The sequence below is a fragment of the Argopecten irradians genome, chromosome 11 (assembly GCF_041381155.1).
Source record: "Argopecten irradians isolate NY chromosome 11, Ai_NY, whole genome shotgun sequence".
NCBI lineage: Eukaryota > Metazoa > Mollusca > Bivalvia > Pectinida > Pectinidae > Argopecten > Argopecten irradians.
The window spans coordinates 8,528,124-8,550,230 of NC_091144.1; the positions used below are offsets into that span (position 1 = coordinate 8,528,124).

A 22,107-nucleotide genomic window follows, 5' to 3' on the forward strand; every position below is an offset into this window, starting at 1 on the left:
TTATATATAATACTACATTCGTCGCCATGTTATACATTATATCAAATTAGATATAATTTGATATAATAAATTATAAAATTTCTAAAAATCTTATCATTGATCATTATTATATTATCATTATGACCATTATATTCTAAATTACTGAATCTAGAACTGTAGAACGAACTGCATGTATATAGATATAAATAATACAATGAAAATTTACAGTTAAGTTAAAATGAAAGTAACACACTTTCAAATAATTTTCAATATTTTGATTGAAAATAAAATATAAATAAAGAAAATGAAATTATTGATATAAATGTTGCTTGAAAAGAATATATATAAAGCATAATAAGTATAGTATGTAAAACATAGAGTTCCGAATAGATTATTAAAAACACAGTATTCAAAATATAACTTTAAAATGTCCAACGTAGATATAGAAATGTTTATAAATATGCCGTCGCGTGATGAAAAGTTAATGAGTGTTGAAAACGATGTACAACCATCTTGAATCCAACGGTGATTTCTTGCACAATAAGGCTAAGAATTATTTAAGATGAGAGTTCCGTGTAAAAATTGTAAAATATAAGTTAAACTAAGTGTAATGAGTCCTCTCCGGAGATGAAAATATAAAACACGTTTTCCCTGGCATTAGACTGCATCAGGTATTTCCAAATCCGTTGAGCACTTCGAAGAGATATGTTGACGTGGAAGGTGTTGTGTTGACTTCATCGGAAAAGGAGATTCATACAATTTTCCCGGCATTAGACTGCTTCGGGTATTTCCAAATCCGTTGATGATAATTGTGTTGACGTGGAAAGGTGTAGTGTTGACTTCTTTGGATAAGGAGACTTTAGACAAACATTCCGGCATTAGACTGCATCGGCTCCTCCCTATCCGTTGAATATGTAGGTGTTTTTTGAGTGAATGTTTATGTCTTCAAGCACAGAGATATAATTGAAAATTTGCGTGAAATAACACGTCACTATCTCTGACTCTGACATAGCCTGGCATAGTCCTTATAACAATTTTCACCTGGTGTTTAATCACTTCAGGGGACTATCCAGAAAATATACGTATGTTGAAATAATAGATGTTAAGTTTCTTTTGTGGAGATATAGATATATTCACGGGAACTCCAATGATAGAATGAAGACGGCATACACAAAACAAGTCAAATATAAACGAAGACAAAATAAAGTCAGAATTATGATGGGCTACTGATCCACTTCTACCACTGGCGGCGGCATTATAGATGACAGGCGTGGGTATATAGCTGTATTCAGGTGTTGGTAGTCATAACGTGGTGGTATGAGAACTCCCGTAGCATGTGATGAAGATGATACCTCGGGTGGACTGTTACTGTTACTTCCTTTCTTTTGAACACCATATGTTACATTTTTAGTAGATTCAACATTCTTTTTACACTTATGTGAACATTTGCAATACAATAATATCGACACTATAAATAAACAAATGACACCTATAACTGAAACTAATGGAATAATGTATTGTTGTATACGTGAAAAATTATTATCAATAGGTTCTATAGATGAAAGTTCAGAAATTAACGATGCCATCGATAGTTTGTCCATATGTTTTAAGTGAGTAGGTATTGTTACAGCTGAATAGTTAGGGAATTTTTGATGAAAAGGTATCCATAAAGAACTCATAGAAATATTTAGATGTTTGTGTGTAGGAAAAGTAATATTTAGTGCACGAGTTGCCATAGACTTTTGAAAAGAGGCTGCCAAAATGATATGATCGCTGGATGCGGAGCATGAATAAGGCACATTTATAATTTGTATGGGAGGTTTTACAAGTATTTGTGAAGTTTCATCAGGTTTCTGGCACACAATGGAAAATCTCATTTCTATGTTGGTTGTAATGGCCCAAGAACCATTTTGTATGTGAAAACCTAACGGAAGTTGTGAGTCTGGGACAACAATTGTGACACAATATTTGTTAATATTCAACTTATTGTTTGTAAATAGGGCAACTATACAATGAGTACTTAGATTAATTGGATATACTGCGGAAGTAAGCTGACATTGTTTATAAAAAGGATGGGAACAAATACGAGTATCGTGGTCATTTAAAAACATATATTTAGAAACTTCTGGGTTCACAGCAATAGAAGACGTTTCTAATTGGTATTTAGCAACTAATTTACAAGCTCCACAATCTTGTTGATTTGAAGATTTTGAATTTGAAGGTAGAGGCATAGCTACTGGAATATTAAAAACTTGATATACGCGAAACTTATTCACTGCATCCATTAAAGGTATGGGTATAACAATTATAATTTGTTCAGAGTCAATTAATGTAGAACAAGTTAAATATTGATAGTATTGCCAAATATCATATTGAGGATTGGATGGAAGCTCTAATGTGCGTGGTAGTCTGTTTTGAATATCTAACAGTGTTTGTCGAAGTTGAGATGGTGTAATAGTGCTTGGTGAAAGGTGATTTAATGAGAGCATGTTGAGTTGAAGTTTTAAGTTTTGAATGTGAATTATTGCATTTTCCAGAATAAGTCTTACGTGTGAAATGAAGGAAGATACATGAGCAAACGTCATAGTGAAATAATAATTATTTGCTACGGCTCTGTGTAAATAATTAGTACCGGAAAGGACCGTTTCTTTGAATGTACGAAAAGAATTTATAAGCGAATTAATTTTCTGGCGATTAGCTTCAACGTCAAATCGTGTGGCGTTTAAAACAGACAAATTAGCTTCCATAATATGTTTAATCTTTTGTTGATTTTTTGAAATAACATTAATATGTGTTCTAATAGATGAAAGGTCACTTTCGGATGTGGTGCCAAAAAGAAAGCTAAGTGCACTGCCTACAAAGGGTAGAATAGATCGTTTTGTGAGATGTAAGGATTTAATGTCAGCGAGAGTTGATAACAATGCGTCGTGTTCTGTGGTAAAAAGATCTAACTGTTTTTGCAATTGTGAAAATATAATAGGTACTTCAGGTCGTGTGGTGTGGTTTAAAGAATCCTGTATCAAAGTTGTTGCCGTATTGATATCACTATAGACACTTTTTATGAACCTGTCATAGTCATGAAAATTAATGGCATAAGAAATTAGCCATTGGGATTTTGTAGATGTTATTATATTGGTTTCTTTAAAGATTACATTTTCATTAATTTTGAGTGCTATTGCTATGGTGATCAAGCAAGAAAGTATTAACAGTCTCATTGCGACTTTTCGAGTGTCTGTAATGAGAAACAAAAAATAGATTTAGTTGAAAAAAATTAAACATTATATCAATAAAAATAGATACATGATAAAATAATATAGACTGATCAAGGTAGTAAATTGACCAATGTTTCGTGTGTGTTTAACATATGTTGTATCACCGCTTTGTATGATTGTATATGGTCACTATCTGTACCGTCTTGTGCTGTATTTGTATCTGTTTGTGTGGAGTTGTGAACTACCTTGTTCTGGCTACAATCAATGGAAGTGATGTTTGTGTTGTGCTGTTGCTTTTTATTTCTGTGACTGCGAAGTTCCATGTGTGGGACAGGTTCATCATCAGAGGAATTGTCGCGTTGATGTTTAGTGCGATTTACAATTTGTGGGTTGTTTTTTCGAACTTGTGTTTTTGTGCGGGGACGGGTTGATGGTGGTGGAGGAATGTCATCATCTGTGTCACTGTCGCTTCCGTCATCGCTGGAGGGCGGACAAGCGTAATGTGCTTTGCGAGTAGGTCTGTCTGTACTGTTTGGTAGTGGAATGTCCCATTCAAGTTTGGCTGGTTGCAAGTGGCGAGCATGCGTTTTGTGTGTGGAACCATCTAACTGGTTTTTAATGATAAATGTGGATGGAGATGTTTGTTCTATAATGCGATAGTGTGGTGTCCATTTTGGTTCAAGTTTGGTGTTGCGTTGGTGATTACGCAAGTAGACTGCGTCATTTACCTTAAATGGTGTCTCGTGTACATTGTTGTTAGCTTGTTCTGTGCGTTTGGTTTTAGCTGCTTTTAGATTTTTTACAACTCTTGTCATGGTGACGTGTTGATCTTGAATGACGTGTTTGTGGAAATCTTCGCCTAGGTATTTTCTACGTGGTTTCAAGAGTGTGTCAATAGGTAATACTGGGTCTCTGTGATATAACAGATAGAAAGGACTAAATTTTGAAGTTTCATTGACATGAAATCTCATGCTGGCTAATGCATGGGGTATGTTTTCATCCCAGTCATTTGAAGTTTCAAGCAAAAGTTTTGACAAAATGCCATTCAATGTTCTGTGGCTTCTTTCCACCATGGAATTACCTGTTGGATTGTAAAAACTGGTCGTGATGTGATTGATATGTAAATAGCTCAAGACGTCATGTATAAATTTTGTTGACAAATTCTTTTCCATTGTCAGAGACAATATGAAGAGGGCAACCAAAACGTGGGAAAATCTGTCATGATAATGTGTGCAACATTGACAGCTTCTTTTGTAGGAAGAGGGAAAGCTTCTACCCATCCTGTGAGACAACAAACAAAGCTTAATATGTATTTGTTGTTACTGTGAGTTGTGTGATGTGGTCCTGAGATATCCATCTGCACTTTTGCAAAGGGAAATGCTGGTGTATCTGTTTCTTGTTGTGGAACTTGCGGTGTAAATGTGGCTGTCTGTCGACATGGAAGACAAGATTTGATGTATTTGTCTAAGTGTTTGAATATATTTGGCCAATAATATTTTCTTTTGATTGCCTGATAAGTTCTGTCTATACCTTGATGGCCTGTACAGTCATGGTATTGTTTTATGACAGCTTTTGTCAAATGTTCTGGTATGTAAAGTCTGAGTTCTGCTTCTGAGTCTGGTTTTGTTATGTAATATACTATGTCATCACATAATATAAATTGACGTGTTTGTTTGTCTTCCCTTCCTTCTTGTATTTTTGTTTTGATATGGAGAATGTTAAAATCTTTAGATTGTTCATGTGCCATGTTATAGTTTTTGAATGTGTGACTGTCAATGTCTGGAATATCCTCAGTGGGCATTCTGAAATCTGAAAACTTTTTAGGGTTGAAAGCATTTGAATTCAGAGCATTGACCTGAAATGTGTTGTCAGAGATATCAACAACGTGTTCGTCATTGTCATCATTGTCATCACTGATTGTATCTGTGTCAGGTAGTCTAGATAGCATGTCAGCAATAATATTCTTACCGCCTTTGATGTATTCAATGTTTGCATTGTACGACATGATCGACAAGGCCCATAATTGCACTTTGCGATTCTTGACGTCAGAGTTCAGTAAAGCTTTGAGGGGTTTGTGATCAGTTTTGATAGTAAATGTAGCACCATGCAAGTAATGATGGAGTTTGTTCAGGGCATAGTGAATAGCATATGCTTCTTTTTCAACTGTTGACCACTTGCTTTGCGTTTTGTTAAGTTTGTGTGATAAAAAGTAGATAGGTTTCTCATTTGTTTCTCCTGGTATTATTTCTTCTCCAGGATCGCAAGGTTGTGTAAGAACAGCACCTATACAGTGATCAGAAGCATCTGTGTATAATGTATATGGCTTTGATACATCAGGAAAACTGAGTAGAGGAACAACTGACAAACTTTCTTTTAAAAAGTTGAATGCTTTTTGGCATTCCGATGTCCAAAGGAACTTTGCATACTTTTTAGTAAGGTTGATCAAAGGAGCCGCAATTGCTGAAAAATTGGGAATAAACCTTCGATAGTAACTACAAAGTGATATAAATGACCGACACTGTTTCACATCTGTTGGATGTTTCATTGATTTTATTGCATCAACCTTATTGTGATCTGGTTTTACTCCTTGACGATTGATTTGAAATCCTAAATAATTGGTTTCTTGTTTAAAGAAGGAGCATTTTTTCAATTTTAACCGGAGGTTATGCTTGCGAAGCCTTGAAAAAATTTCTTGAATATGTGACATATGCTCTTCTTCTGATTTAGAGAAAATTAAGATGTCGTCAAGGTATGCAACAGCGAATGCTTGTAAACCGTTTAACAGCTTAGCGATAGCTGACGAAAATACCTGTGGGGCATTCATGAGACCAAATGGACATACGTTAAACTCATATAAACCTTTATGACAGGTGAAAGCGGTTTTCTCTTTGTCTTCTGGCTTAAGGGGTACTTGCCAGTAACCACTTTTAAGGTCAAGTGATGTAAAATACATACTTTTTCCAAGTCTTGCTAAAATATCATCAATAACAGGAAGTGGAAATGAATTTGGTTTCGTGATAGCGTTAAGCTTCCTGTAATCTATACAAAATCTTAGACTACCATCTTTCTTTTTGACTAAGACACATGGAAAACTCCAAGGAGAACTAGAAGGTGAGATAATATTTGCTTCTAACATGTCGTCAATAGCGTCTGATATTTTCTCTTGCTGTTGTAATGGTGTACGATATGGACGTAGTTTAATGGGTGAATTGTTACCTGTGTCAATAGACATTTGAACTAAGTCCGTGCGTGTGAGATCTGTGTCCTTTTCAGCAAAAATGTCTATATTGTCTTCAACTAGTTTTGTCATCAAATTCTTATGAGAACTTGGTGTGTCAAGATGTTCAAGTGAAATATGAGATTGTTCTTGTTTAGGTTCTTTTGAACTAGTGTCTGATATAACAGATGATATCTCATTTTCATGTGTTTCTGTAATCTTCGCAATTGAACATCCCCTGTGTAATATGATTGTTCTTTGTGAGGAATTTACAATCGTGAGAGGAAGTTTAGCTGAGTAATCAGAAATGGTACAAATTGATTCAAGTACTTGTATGTCTGGTTCATGTGGTGCTGATGTAGAATGATTGTGTTCTATGTGAAATAGTTTAGAACCATGTAGTTGTCTGTAATGAGGAAGTTTACCTGTACACACGGTGCTAGATTGAGGTGGTAACACAACTTTTTGTGGAAGACGGACAATAGACGATACAAAATAATCATCAATGATTGGTACTAAGATGTTTCGAACTTTTAAAGCATGTTTATCAAAATGAAGACTAACTCCTTCTTTTACAAACCAATCTCTGCCTAAGATAAAGTTTCTAGACATGTCCTTTGATACACAAAAAGTGTGTGAAAATTTAACTCCACGAATTGTGAAATTTAAAGATATTTTCCCCGAGACATCAAGCTTGTTACCATTTACAGATTTCAAGTAAACAGAACTTCTTTGAATGGAATGTGTAAGATGTAATTGTTCAATAACTCTGTAATGAACGAGGCTCAAATCAGCACCGCTATCTAAAAGACTCCTATATTTCTGTTTGCCTATTTTGATCTGACATGAATTCGGAGTACTGCCTACAGTATTAATTGTGTAAGATAGCCGATTTGATTGTGACCCGATATCAGCCTCGCGAAATCGAGCCTTAATTAGTTTCCCTGGGGGTAAGATCTGTTGTGTTGGCGTGATCTACCATTGTGGTGAGTGTGTGATGAGTGATAACTATGATCAGGTGTATATCTGTAGTTCTGGACGTGACCCCTAGGGTGATGATACTGAGATTGGTGTGAGCTGGACTGGTATGCATTTGGTCTACCTGGATTAGGTAATAACGCACGAGAGCTGTGTGTATGGTTGTGTGTATCATGATGTCGATTACGGAGTGGAATGTGTTCATTATGATGTGGATAAGAATCTGTGTGGTTGTTTGGGTAATGACGTGTATTGTTATATCCGTCATTGTATTGAGATGTGTGGTGGTGTTTGTGAGTATATTGGTGTGGTCGACTCCTTGTAGTGCTTGCCTGTGTTTCATTGTGATCATAGGTACATGCATTCACTGATTTTAATCTTGCGGCGTCAATTTCCATTGGTTCCTCTTCCCTAATTGACTGATTATGTGTAAATGGTGTGGTGTGTGTAAAGTTTGTAGATGGTGTTTGTGTTGATGGACGATCTTGACAACGGATGTTGAATTGATGGCGAATATTCATTTCACGCATTGCACAATTGACTGCCTTATCAAAATTTGTGTATTCGCCCCGCATAACTTTTAAACGAATATCAGGAATTTCTAAACCATCTTCAAAAAATCTGACCAACTGTTGTGCAACTATCGGTGAACCCAGATTATGACCCTCGTAAACCTTCTCCGCTAAAGATAAAATGCGTTGCGCAAATAGTTGAACCGGTTCATTGGGCCTTTGCGTGATTTGTTTTAATAGAGCAAAAGCATGTGATGCTCCCTGAATGTCGCCAAAACAACGAGTAAGTTGGTGTTTTAGGTCAGCCCAATCAGGACTTTCAATGCCTTTGATATAGCGTTGTATAAATTCACAGACAGGACCTGTGGAAGATTGGAGTGCAAGAATGTGTTTTTTATTGTGATTGCCAGTAATGTGTGCCTGTTTATCAATGTCCCGCATCCATTGCTCAAATTGAGAGCGATCCCCATTGAAAAGTTTTCCTGCACACCAAGAATTGTCTGCAAGGATTAATTTATTAGTCGTATTTTCTAAAAGTTTTAGCCTCTGAGACTGATTATGAATTAAAGTTGTGACACTTGTGGCGTTGGCCGTTAAAAGTTCAATAGCGTATGTTGTAGGAGTGTGTTGTGGCTCTGTGTTTTGCTCAGTTGACATTGTCAATATGTGTGTAGTGTTTTATAAGAGTGTAGCGAAATGTGAAATTAACAAAATAAAATACCTAGGTGGACAAACTAAAAGCAAATGTTCACAAAAATGGATCAAGAATGTAAAATCTACATACCTGTAAACCGGTGATCAATCGTGGTAGTAACTTCCGAAATGTCCGAACCCAGGTTCTTTCAGCACGGCGCCAATATGATGTTTATAATCTTGTGTAAATGTATGTTGAGGAAAAGTAGATGTAGACTCCAACGCAGATTCAGTGGATGGTACGATACGTTTATTGGAGTCTTAGGAATCGACTCTGTACAGAGATTTTTGGCGAGTTAATATAGCAGTACATCAGGATAACATATGTCAATATTTGGGTATGAAAGCCAATACCTGGAACAGTTGACCCGACGCAGATGCTGTATTACATAGGGAAACATGTTTACTCATTAGAACTTATCATGTAACATAATTAATAACATGGCTATGTAATTAGTAGCAATACAATGACCCTAACAGAGGTTGGTTTCCAATAGACTTTACATGCACGTACATATACTATTGTAAATATGAAACACATGTGCTTGACCTACACAGTGTAACATACCTGAAAGATATATGTAGATAATTATATATTAGTCCAAATTTCAAAGTCTAAAATTCTTATCATTTATATATAATACTACACACCGCCTAATACACAAATCACAACCTAATACACAAATCACAACCTAATACACAAATCACAACCTAATACACAAATCACAACCTAATACATCAAATCACAACCTAATACATCAAATCACAACCTAATACATCAAATCACAACCTAATACATCAAATCACAACCTAATACACAAATCACCACCTAAAACACAAATCACAACCTAATACACAAATCACCACCTTACCTAATACACAAATTACAACCTTAAACACAAATCACCATGTTATACACAAATACAAATCATATGCATGGAATCAATAGAAAGTTATTACAGATAAGGTATAGGGCTAAAAATGCTACATGAACAAGAGGCCCAAAGGGCCTTAACGGTCATCTGACTACCTTGGCAATAGTAAAATTAATTATATATGGTGTCACTTTGTCAGGACCATGTCAGGATCATTTTCCATTTCCTTCAACAAATTTTACTTCAAACAAGAGGCCCAAGGATCTTAACAAAATGTGTTTTCAAGATGGCGGCTGTGGCGGCCATCTTGGATTTCGGATCGACCCAAAAAATATTAACACTTTGTCGGGACCATGTCAGGATCATTTCATGCAAGTTTCAGCCAAATCGCACCAGGAGAACTTGAGAGGAAGTTCAAAATGTGTTTTCAAGATGGCGGCTGTGGCGGCCATCTTGGATTTCAGATCGACCCGAAAAATAACAACACTTTATGGGGACCATGTCAGGATCATTTCATGCAAGTTTCAGCCAAATCGCACCGGTAGAACTTGAGAAGAAGTTCAAAATGGGTTTTCAAGATAGCAGCTGTGGCGGCCATCTTGGATTTCGGATCGACCCGAAAAATAACAACACTTTGTCGGGACCATGTCAGGATCATTTCATGCAAGTTTCAGCCAAATCCCACGGGTAGAACTTGAGAAGAAGTTCAAAATGGGTTTTCAAGATGGCAGGTGTGGCGGCCATCTTGGATTTCGGATCGACCCGAAAAATAACAACATTTTGTCGGGACCATGTCAGGATCATTTCATGCAAATTTCAGCCAAATCGCGCCGGTAGAACTTGAGAAGAAGTTCAAAATGTGTTTTCAAGATGGTGGGTGTGGCGGCCATCTTGGATTTCGGATCGACCCGGAAAATAACAACACTTTGTCAGGACCATGTCAGGATCATTTCAAGCAAGTTTCAGCCAAATCGCACTGGTAGAACTTGAGAAGAAGTTCAGACATGTTAACCCTACCGATTCTGGCGGAAGTCTACCGCTTTTGAGACCGATATTCCGCCTACCGCTTTAATATCCAAATATTCCGATTTCTGCAAAACATCGTCAAATTTTTTTTTTTCCGATTTCTGAATTTTTCATAGTCGGTTTGGACTGCCTGGTGGCTACAAAATGTATACCAGACTGAGTAGGGTGACTTGCTTCATAATTAAGTAAACAAAGGAGGTGTGAACACTCCCTGACCAACACCCACTGGTGCTAATTAGCAGCCTGGGGCTAGTTCCACCGCTTGGTTGTGTCACTTGTGTCTGAGTGTAACGATGTGTGTTACGAAGGCCTACCATACCGTAAGGAAACAATCATCTGGCCTTTCAATAAATTTTGTGCTTAAAACTAGTAAGCATCATTTCAAAAACAAACACTACTTATAATTGAAATGATTTACTCACGTTTTTAATGTAAAATAGGCATACAGTGTCTGCTGAAAATCATAAACTTTGCAATCGTAATGGCCGCCATTTTGGAATGGGGTGATTCTAATAAAGGAGCCGGATTTTGGTATATTTTTTCAGGATATCACTAAAAAAAAAGTTATTATTTTTTTCAGGGTGATTATTTCTCTAGAATATTGGTGTAAATTTTAGAAACAAATATTTGTATTTTTTCTTGCATAAATCAAAAGAAAATGAGTCAAGTATGTATTACAAAAAAAAAAAAAAATGAAAAAAAAACCCAAAACAAATAGACAAAATGTATAGTATACAATGTATTTATTGGCATTTTTCATCTTCTAAATTTAATGTGAGCCTTAATTAACATTTAAAAAATACAAAATGAGCCACCAATGCAAGGCCTATGGTAATAATTAAAGTTAAATCATAATTTGTTAACAAAATATGTTTTTGTAATTATTTTGCATATTATTGATATTTATATATCTCTGACGTGTCGCGAAAAAATGCCGCATGTAATGCTACCGCTTTTGAGTCAAAAATCGACCTCTTTTTGCTTACCAAAGGTTAACATGTCTGAGAAGTTCAAAATGTGAAAAGTTAATGCACGGCGGACGGCGCACGTCGCACGACGACAGACGAAACATGACGACTATAGGTCATCCTGACCCTTCGGGTCAGATGACCTAAAAATCATAATACAAACTAATAGCAATGATTTCTTTGAGATTAAAACCTAAATCATCCAGTAACTGTTTCCTTCTTTTTATTTACTGTTGTTGTTTTGCCTATTGTTGAATTTAAAACATCTGTTTAATCACCTGACCGGATTCCGGGCGAGCATTGCATGGGTGACTGATGCAGGTGAGCTTTGGCCTAAGGAGGGATGAGAGCCTTGTATAATATTCTGTTTAGGTCGTACAACACCAGCTGTTCCAGTAGGCTGTGTTATTGGCTGTGGAATAAAACAACAATAAAACAGATGTAAATAATCAAACCTATTTTGGGTGCATCAATTACACAACTTAAACATGCAGGCGTTGTTATTTTAATGAACATCAGCAGAGACAGAGTACACTTTCGACAAAAAGTTAAATCTAACCTTCAGATAAACAACACAGTGAATATACATGTACGGTTTAATTGAAGCATTGTGTTTGAAATGTTTTGAAGTCAACTGAAACTTTTATCAGTTTCAGAGAAAATCTGATCAAATACATACCTTTGGGATTCTTAACGCATTCTTTTATATTGTAGTAAATAGTCTTTCTTTAATGTTAAGCTATATATTTAAGCATATATTCTGGTAATTGCTATGTTAGAGTATATATACAGTAGTAATACCATTTCAGTGACAAAACAACTTTGTTCAACTATTGTTTGTGCATTCTGTGATACTTTATTATGCTACGTACAGCAGTACTGGGACCCAAAATAGTAGTCATGACGTGATTGTATGCAAATTTTCATGTGCATCCAGATTTCTGAATATCTGGAGCTGTTGACGAATACTTCATCAGGTTGGGCATAACCCTGCATATATTGGCCCTGCAGGTAGGACGTTAGAATTGTACCTGCTGCCCCTATTGCATGATCGTAAAAGGCGACTAAATTTAGGATCTTATCTTTTCTTTACTTCCTAACTGACTTTATCTTTCCTAATGCCTCCCTTGGCACCGCCTCACTTTTGGCCTTGAGTTGAGCGTTCGCCCCTGTGAGGAAGGCTCTGGGTTCTGTCCCCTGGCCGAGACACACCAAAGTCTATAAAAGTGGTAGTTTCTGCTCCTGCTAAGCGCTCAGCACACAGGGAGTGGGACGACTGGTTCGCCCGTTGTCAGTATAATGTGACCGGGTGGAGTGTGTTGCTTGGTGTCTTCGGCGGCATGCTTCAGTGATATAGCACTATAAAAAGGGCAACAGTTCCACAATACAAGAAATAGCTTACTATGGTGCTAAAAATAGAACACAGGTTAAATTCATTCAACCATGACATTTGCACTGAATTTCCTTGATGGCTATACATTGTAGTCAATGGAGAGCACCTAAACAACAGACAACAGAATTTGATATTTCACCCACAGAAACATAGAGTCTTGGATCAGTTGCAAGGCAATCTAAAAATTATGGTGCCCTTTTTTGATAATTTTTAAAACAACATACTCTGTTTTCCTTTCACAGAATTCCTCATTTGGGTAACTTATTGATTACTACAAACACGTAACTGTTACCCTTATTCAGGGTTGTGCCCAACCGAACCTGTTCATGATGATGTGCTCTTTTGTTATATAAGGTGAGAACACTTACTTTTTTCTAATGTTCGTTCACAACAACAGGTGGTCACAGTAGCTAAATTGCCACCTACCCAAAAGCTATGGCTTATTATAATACAGGGGGGGGGGTCCATGGTCGTTTCGCCCCAAAGCCATGCTGAAATACTACCATGTAATTCTAAAACAGAGAGCGAATTCATAAAGATCCAGTCCTTTCTTCTAACTAAACGGTTCTCTTTTCATGCTTTGCAGCAGACTTTGATAGCGTTATACCTGACCAGTGATCCCCGGCAAAACAGTTTGGTCTTGTGTTGGAAAACCAGTGCCGACTTTCCCCGTCAATAAACTGATGTGTTGTGATGCTGTTGGTTTCACATTTTGTTTCTGAAGCCCTGCTTGGTATTGCTGTAAAAAGGCGGAATCCTGACTGAAAATATTCTTGGATGCATCGGCTGGTGCATGGCTTCTATCCATTCTTGATTTGTCTGCACATTCGCCCCAGTTTGTTAGTATTCTGTGTGGAACTCTTCTATTTTGGATCCACATCACTCAAACGCTTGCAAAGCGTTTGAATACTAACCGTTAAAATGACCCAGATCGTTGTTTGAAAATGGCGTCCAAAATAAGACCAGCGAGTGAAAATTGTCTTAGAAAAATATCAAAACCTGTTATTAGTACCGATGTTATGGGGAACAGGAATGTTGAAGTGAGAGCAGTTGGCGCATGGGTCCAGCCAGCTGTTTCTGTACATTCTGAAGGCGTTGTACGTATTCAAAATGATATTGCAGTCAGTTACAAAAAATATTATTGCATGTCTGAACTTGAACTTAGGCCTAGTTGAAGAAGGTTACATTTGATGTGTCTTGTAATTGTACCAGAGCATCTAGTTGGCCATTGAGTTTTAGCAGATTAAGAAATCAAATCTTTATTTCTCATAATTCTGAAAAGTTAAAACAAATGACAAATAAACATGTGCTTCAAATCAGGAGTCATATATAAAAAATACAGGATGACGTCGATACAACATACTTTATTTATCGTCAAATATGTTAAACAGTGAACGTAAGCTCCGACGAACTTGTGATTCTGATGTACAGACAGTTAATATAGACTAAACACACAGATAAAGATTATGTTTAATGACTAATGACTTTTCTGTTCAGGAGACCTTAATTTCTCAATAAATTCATTTGGTCCAAGGATTTATAAGTAAGAAGGATCTGTCACTGTCTCATTACACTAATAAACACCATGCGAAATGCCTATGAACCAGGAATAAAAACCATTTTTCTCAAAAAATACCTGTCTTATCGATTCAAATGAAACACCAGTGTAAAGCTAATAAATTTCACAATGTCTTGAGTACTTGGTTTAAGGACGGAAGACATAGAAGAAATGTCTTTAATTTTCATTCAAAAAAATATGACATCTCATGAAATGACGACCTGCTTCAGAAAATAAGATTGTAAGCCTCGATCTCGCTACGTACAGTGTACATCAAAGGTTGCGCCGGCGGATATCAAAGGAAATCAGTCGTCGCCCAACGTTACGGTCACTGCACAAACACAAAATCGCTTACCACGTAATCATCAAAAACCCCAAGTGACTTATCCTTCTCATCTATGTCCTTGATTTTGTCCAGTAGAATGTTGTTTGTTAACTAGTAATTTGTACATGTACAGTTACACACCAGTGGCAGTACGTACAATTGCAGGTACTTGAAGCTCTAAAGCTACTATAGCTGACTCAGACTGTAAATAGAAAATTATTTACAAGCATTAAAGTATAAAAACAAATTAAACAGGCTACCAGTATTACTTTTTTTCATGGTACAGGGGGTAAACGTAAAATTATCATATGTTGGTCCTAGTCAATGTCAATATGAAAATTGAAGGAAAAAACAGTATATATATATATTTATGTGTATATATATATATTACTGTAAAAGTATTGGATTCATCCACATTTACAGATATGCAGGACATAAACAAGGGGTAGTATATATATGAATGAATCCAATACTTTTACATCTGTGTACTGTTTTCTTTTTCAGCTTCCATACTGATAAATATTTACAGTTACAGTTTAAACACTAGTACTTCATTTACCATATATTCACAGATAATTCACATGTAATTGGCTTTGTTGTACCTGTAAGTCTGAAGACTTGTGATTGAGGCAGACTCCAGAGGCTTGGTGGTTATATATTCTACTATATTGACATTTATTACTTCAAAGGTTATGTTATACATGCATGATTATAATGTTTTAAAAGAGATGTAATATATAATTATGTTTTGATATTTCATTCAGACTGCAGCTTACGAAGAAGATGCTAGAATTAAAAAGATACAACAGGAGAAGGAAGCAAGACTACAAAAATTTAAAGATGATGTAAAACATAGAGTAAGGTTATTGGAAAAAGCCAGAAAACAACAAGAATTGGAAAAGAGTTACAAAGCTGTAAGTTTCATTAGAAATAAAAAGACATAATGGAGACCACTGTATTCTATACCCTTTTCACTATTAATGATTTCTTCAATACATGCATATCAAATAGAGAAAAATATAGTGTAAAGGATTTGAATTCGAATAAAAATTATGTTTGAGTGATAATTGTTAAAATTAGTAATGATTAATTCAATAAATGCACATCAGAAAGGAGAGCAAAAAATTGTTGAAAGAATTTAATATATGTTCAATTGATTTTGTAAATCATAATTAATAGAATTGAATAAAAATCATAGTATAACAGATATGATGTTCTGATTACCCATATTGTCAGTACATGATCATGATACTGGCGATCAGTTGAGAACAAAAATAAAATTGATCAGGTTATGGAGTATCATGAAATCAAAGCGGCACTGTTAAAGTCTTAAGTCTTCCTTATACTACATAATCATTACCAGTACCTACAAACAGACATTTCTTTTACATAGTAAAAAGTCACATGGACGAGATGGTTGAGATAATAAGCTTAAAAACCTTTTTCAAAATATACAGACAAAGATATCTCGTTTGTTTTAAAGTCAACTAGATTTTTCATCTATTTGATATATTTTTTTTAAGATTGAGCATGAAAGAAAAGTTGTGAGACAAAGTGCCTTTTCGAAGGAAAACACACTTCCAAGGAAAGATAACTGTATTGTACAGCGTAACCATGCCCTAACAATCAAACAAAGGAATACATCATCATCTTTTGCAGGTATGTATTATTATATTGTTCATCTTTTCTGTTTTAAATATAATATTTCATTATACCACATACAAGATGAAATGGAAAGATATATTTTGCTTAAACATGCATGGAATACATCCATGAGATAATTTTGCTTACATGTCAATCTTAATCTGTTGCCAATCACAATGTTTGATTTTTTTTTCTATTTACATTTATTATAAAATAACAAGTTCCATCATTATTTGATAAATAAGCAACAAAGTCCCAACTTGTCCATCCATATACAGTAAATAATGGTAGACAAAACAACTCTTTGGAAAGTACATTGGCAAGCCATATTGATCCAGCCATTTCTCAGTTAGCTAGATAAGTATACCAATCCTGAGTTTGAATGCTCTTTGATTCATATTGTTTCATCATGCTGTTTTCTATTGCTGTGATAAATGATTTTTATGAAATATACAAAGTAGCATTTAATCATTAGCAGTTTATATTGTTGTATTTGTGTTCTGAATATGTCTTTATCTACACACTTTTAACAGAGGAACTCCAGGATTCTACTTATAAAGCTTTTCAAGATCAGACAAATCAGGTAAATTAAATCATATTTTTTTTAATTACACGTAAGCTCAAACTCAAAGGCTCTTTATTTATGTTTTTCATACAGTTTTTGTGAATCAGTGCATGATATTGAAAATGTTGTTATAGAAAAATGCTTAAGGATCATCCTGGTGCCTTTATATCAAGTTTTACCTTGCCTTATCAGATCCACAAGTTCACAACACAGGCGCGTAAGAAACTCAGTTCTAAACAGGTGATCACAGAAGACTTCATCCCAGATGATTTACCTGGTGGAGTCTGGAAAGTATCTAGGACAAGAGATGTAAGTGAGGTTTTCATCATCAAACTTGAGACTTTATTTACTTAAGACTGTTTTTGATGATGATTTTAAACTACAGGGTACTTGTATTGCTACCTTTTTTCTTAGAGAATTGAGTGAAAATCATTTTTTTTCTCTGGCTGTACAATGTATATGACCAGGTTTGTAAATTTTTTGCTTCATTTGTAGCATTTTCACCACAAGGAGATTCACAAAATGTAATGAACTTTTTTAATTGCTGATACTGTGTATGTATTTAAAAATATTGACACATTTACAGCATCCATCATCCAGACAAACTATGGAGCCGGCAGTTATTGAATTAAATGAAGAAGATGAGACTGGAGGATGGACATCGAGAACCGACCAGCCAAAAATTGTCATTCCTACAGGTCAGTTTGAAGTAAAATTTTGTTTTCTTCTTTGTTATATTAATATGAACTTATCTAGTACAGACAAAAGGCAAACAATTTCCGTTCTAGACCCAATTCACTTTTGTTTCTATAAATTGAATGAATACAGTAATGTAAAATTACTTAATTTCGCAGACATTTTTTTGTGTGTGTTTTCATGCCTAACAATATTTACAGATAGATTTTGTTCGCAATTTAGATTGTTTTTTGAAGAATACCGTGGCTAGCAATTTTCAATGATTCTAACTGCTCATGAAATACACGAAATTTAATCACACTTGAAAATTAGTTGGTTTACAGACATATTTGTATCGTTCAACAAGAGGCCCAGAGGGCCTGTATTGCTCACCTGGTTTGTAATACCAAGTAATGTTCTGAATACAGGTTCATTGGTTTTTTTGGAAGGAATTTGAATATTTACCTCTAATTCCCCTATTGGGCCCCTCCTGCCACCAGGGGGTCAGAGTCAAAAATTTATACAAATTCTGTTCCCCTTCCCCCAAGGATGTTTGTGGCCAAATTTGGTAACAATCCATGCAGAACTCTAGGACAAGTAGCGATTTATAGGATTTTTCTCTAATTCCCCTATTGCCCCCCTCCTGCCCCCGGGGGGTCAGAGCCAAAATTTATACAAGTTCTGTTCCCCTTCCCCCAAGGATGTTTGTGGCCAAATTTGGTCACAATCCATGCAGAACTCTAGGACAAGTAGCGATTTATAAGATTTACCTCTAATTCACCTATTGGGGCCCCCCTCCTGCCCGGGGGGTCTGAGCCAAAATTTATACAAGTTCTGTTCCCCATCCCCCATGGATGTTTGTGGCCAAATTTAGTCACAATCCATGCAGAACTCTAAGACAAGTAGCGATTTATAGGATTTACCTTTTATTCCCCTATTGGGCCCTGCCCCTCCTGTCCCAAGGGAGTCAGAGCCGAAATTTATACAGGTTCTGTTCCCCTTTCCCCAAGGATGTTTGTTGCCAAATTTGGTTACAATCCATGCAGAACTCTATGACTAGTAGCGATTTAAAGAAAATGTTGACAGACGGACGACGGACGCCGCGCCATGACATAAGCTCACCGGCCCTTTGGGCCAGGTGAACTAAAAATTAGAATTTAAATTGAATAAGTTTTTATTTTCTAATTTATGTTTCTTTTGGTTCATATGAAGGAAGTCAAGATTATGATGAAAATACAGAAAAGACACAGCAAATGAAGATGGTGCACTTTGATTTGGAACCAAGCAAAGACGAATCAAGACAGGAAAGAATAGCAAGAAAAACAAGTATATATTGCATTATTTAATTACATTGTATTTTTATTTCATACCACACCATGAAACAAAGCAAAATAAATCATTTTAGATATTTTTTGTGTGTGTTAATTAGACATATGTATACACGATTGAACACTAAATATTGTTCAAATGATGAGTATTGTTTATGCTCTGTTGGTGGTGGAGCATCTTTATATATACATGTACAATAACATTTAAGAAAAACTCTCTTCTCTTGTCTCATGACTGTGCGCCAGTGTTAACCTCCATAATCAGTTCCATAAATAACCAGGTTTAACAATAAAATATATTTCATCTTGGTAGGGTTTTAATAAGGTATGTTACTGAATGTCAACAACTAGAGATATTTATTTTCTTGTGTCATTCTTGGTATATTGGTAAGTACAGCAGTCTGAAATATCACTTACAGTTACAACCATCAGTGGTACCCAGATCAACAGAAATATCCCACATGTACCGAACATTTACATAGGGGTACAGTCGGAGGAAGAGAAACAGAGAATAAAGAGCCAACAAGCCACCTATCGAAGGCTATTCATGGACATCGAGAGAGAACAAGTGAAAGAGAATCTCAAACGCAAAGAGCACAGAAAACGAATTCAGAGGCAAGTACAGCTAGTACAATATTTGTTTTCAATCATCAATAAAAACTGTTGTTTTGATGAACTTAAATCAAATACAATACCCATGCACTAAAATCAGAAATGTATTCAAAGGCAATACTGTAAAACCATTAAATTTTGTTGGACATTTAGTTTTGTTTATTTCGTGGGGACATAAAAAACGAAGAAAATAAAACACAAACAAAAAATTTAACCAGAAGTATATAAATCTTCATTATGTCCAAAAATAAAAAGAACAACGAAAATTCCCCCCAATGAAAATGTTTTGGACATCAAAGAAAGAATTTTCATCTCCCAAGTTAAATGTTTTTACAGTACGTTACCCTAAATGTACTAAAATTTGTAAATACTGTACCTGGTACATGTAAATTTTTTATATTAAGAATAAAAATATATCAATCAAGAATTGTTTCCACAAAATGTATATTGTATATATTTATTTGAATCAATCCAATTAAATAGACTGAAGAAGGAAAAAGAGGAAGAGAGGAGAGAAGAAGAGGAGAAATCTCGTCGCTTTGTTGAGCCCCGAGACCCTATCACTGGAGAAACCTCGCTCCAGGCCTTGACCCGAGAAATTGAAGAGCAGGAGCAGGTCAAGGAAACACTGCGACAGAACCAACTACGATTGAAGAAACTCCGGGAAATGGAAAGGTGAGTCACTTTGAAAATGTACACACTTTTAGTCTCACTCAAGGCACTTACAGCTGTATCTCAATGGTTCAAGTACTAATGTCCTTCTACCATTTGGACCCTCTGAAGGTTTCTTAAACGTTTGGCTAGCAGGAGCTCAAATTGACCTTCTATAAAGTTCTCACTTTTACATCACTATTCTTAATGTGTTTGTTATGTTCAAGGTTTGTGGAGGCACTAAGAGCACAACTCCGTGAGAAAATTGAGCTTAAAGGAATCCAGTTACCTCCCCTTTGTTGTTGTGGTAGCACAGTGTGGGACACTAACCCAGAAACGTGTGCAAACAATTGTGTATTCTACAAAAACCCTAGAGGTGAGACACCTTTCGTTGTCTAACTGGTGTTAGTGAATATTTGATTATCTGTCATTTACTTAGCCAATGAAAAAAGTAATTCTTTAACTAACAAATACCATTGTCTACTGATCAGAATTTGATTACACATGCTGTAGCTGATAATTTTATCCTTAAAATAAAGAGTAATTGCAGTAAATCATGTACATAGTATATAGCCAGATGATGAAATTTTAATTCTGTAAAATAACTTTTTGAGGTTTTAGACCAAAATCATGCATCTCAATAAGAATCTGCTTCCATATTTTCTAATTTTCATTATCTTTGTGTTCTTCCAAAGGTTTCGCCAAAGCTCTACAGTCACTGCTGATATCCTGTGATGTGTCCTGACAAGGGAAGATAATTATGTGTTCACTAGACTTCACCACACATCATTGAGTGATGATTTACAGCATTATCCACCTTTTATACAAAGTGAAATGGAGGGAATAGTATCTCTGTCATTCTGTCATTCCATTCTGGATACTGAATACAGCTAAAATCTGCATGGAGTCAATCGTCATGGAGACCAGCTGGTGTAGTGGCAGAGTGTAGCTTCTGTATCATTAAAGATCAAAAGATGTTACATCAAGGATCGCACTTCACTTGGAGAGTTTTCAATGTCTGTGCATCCTCTGTGAACAGTGTGGTCATCACCAGCAGTTGCGATGGATACACATGTAATATTAATATCCATTTCAGTGAAATACTTGGCTAATATCAGTTCGAGATTTAAATTTTCTGTTTCCTAATATAGAATAATCTCTTGACTGGTACATTTACCTTCATGGAAAGTGTAGACATTACAGTAAGAGAAAAACAGACTGCATGATTACAAAACTTTTCCTAAGGAACATGTGCAGGTCATGTATTTATATTCTTGGTTTTTCCCCCAAATGCTCTTAAGTACAGTGTACATGCATTTAACAAAAATAGACTTCTTATTTGTGCTGTCTGCTAGTAATGCTTAATAATAGAAACTTTTAATTTATTCTTGATAGTCAAAGTTTTCAACTTGAATTCATTAAGTATTTTCAGTTGATGTAAATTGACTATTTTAAATGACACTTGTTTTATACAGGTACATTATGTGTTAATCATTATGTTTTAATTAGTAAAATATTATTTGAATGTATGCATTATTTTTTCTGTATGGGCCATATCTACAAGTCTGAAGTGATGTTTAATATATAGGTTACAAGCTAGGGTAAATTATTAAAGGGACAATTCAGTAAGGCTTATCCTGTTTCATAACCACAAATCAGAATATAACATAAATGTATTGTTCTTAATTCTTTATGAAACATATAACAAGAAATATTGACAAATTCCACGACATTGTTTTAAAGTATTTTGATCGATACCGTTGAAATTCCAAATTGTTGATCAATACGATTAGGCAGGTATAACATTTACGCTGTACCCAAACCCGAGCAAAAGTCAGGCACGTACCTGGTACTTCTTTTTGTTAATTTCTGTAATAATTATAAATAATTAATGTT

At 35.4% G+C, this 22,107-nt stretch overlaps 2 protein-coding genes across 2 annotated transcripts in view; one reads left to right on the forward strand and one right to left on the reverse strand.

Annotated features, from left to right (window-relative positions):
- The window catches only part of LOC138334685 (transforming growth factor beta regulator 1-like), a 43,704-nt gene extending 29,968 nt beyond the window's left edge, over window positions 1-13,736 (reverse strand). Inside the window, exons 1-2 of the mRNA XM_069283351.1 lie at window positions 13,461-13,736; window positions 11,739-11,872 (exon numbers count right to left, since the gene is read on the reverse strand). Of these exons, the coding sequence (XP_069139452.1) occupies window positions 11,739-11,872; window positions 13,461-13,733 (407 nt within the window). The 5' untranslated portion in view covers window positions 13,734-13,736. The remainder of the gene's footprint in view (window positions 1-11,738; window positions 11,873-13,460) is intronic.
- A 36-nt stretch (window positions 13,737-13,772) lies between these two features.
- Window positions 13,773-21,736, forward strand: LOC138334686 (trichohyalin-like). The gene is made up of 11 exons (XM_069283352.1): window positions 13,773-13,950; window positions 15,501-15,650; window positions 16,260-16,395; window positions 16,914-16,963; window positions 17,138-17,254; window positions 17,532-17,643; window positions 18,833-18,946; window positions 19,368-19,563; window positions 20,044-20,235; window positions 20,439-20,587; window positions 20,907-21,736. Exons 1-11 carry the CDS (start codon window positions 13,798-13,800, stop codon window positions 20,954-20,956), a joined length of 1,419 nt encoding a protein of 472 aa, XP_069139453.1. The 5' UTR covers window positions 13,773-13,797; the 3' UTR covers window positions 20,957-21,736.
- The last annotated feature ends 371 nt before the right edge of the window (window positions 21,737-22,107 follow it).

Coding starts and splice junctions, on each gene's coding strand:
- LOC138334686 (XM_069283352.1), top strand. CDS start 13,798: ATGGCGTCCAAAATAAGACCAGCGAGTGAAAATTGTCTTAGAAAAATA. Junction 13,951..15,500: donor CTGTACATTCTGAAGGCGTT/GTACGTATTCAA, acceptor TATTTCATTCAG/ACTGCAGCTTACGAAGAAGA. Junction 18,947..19,367: donor AAGAATAGCAAGAAAAACAA/GTATATATTGCA, acceptor TATCACTTACAG/TTACAACCATCAGTGGTACC.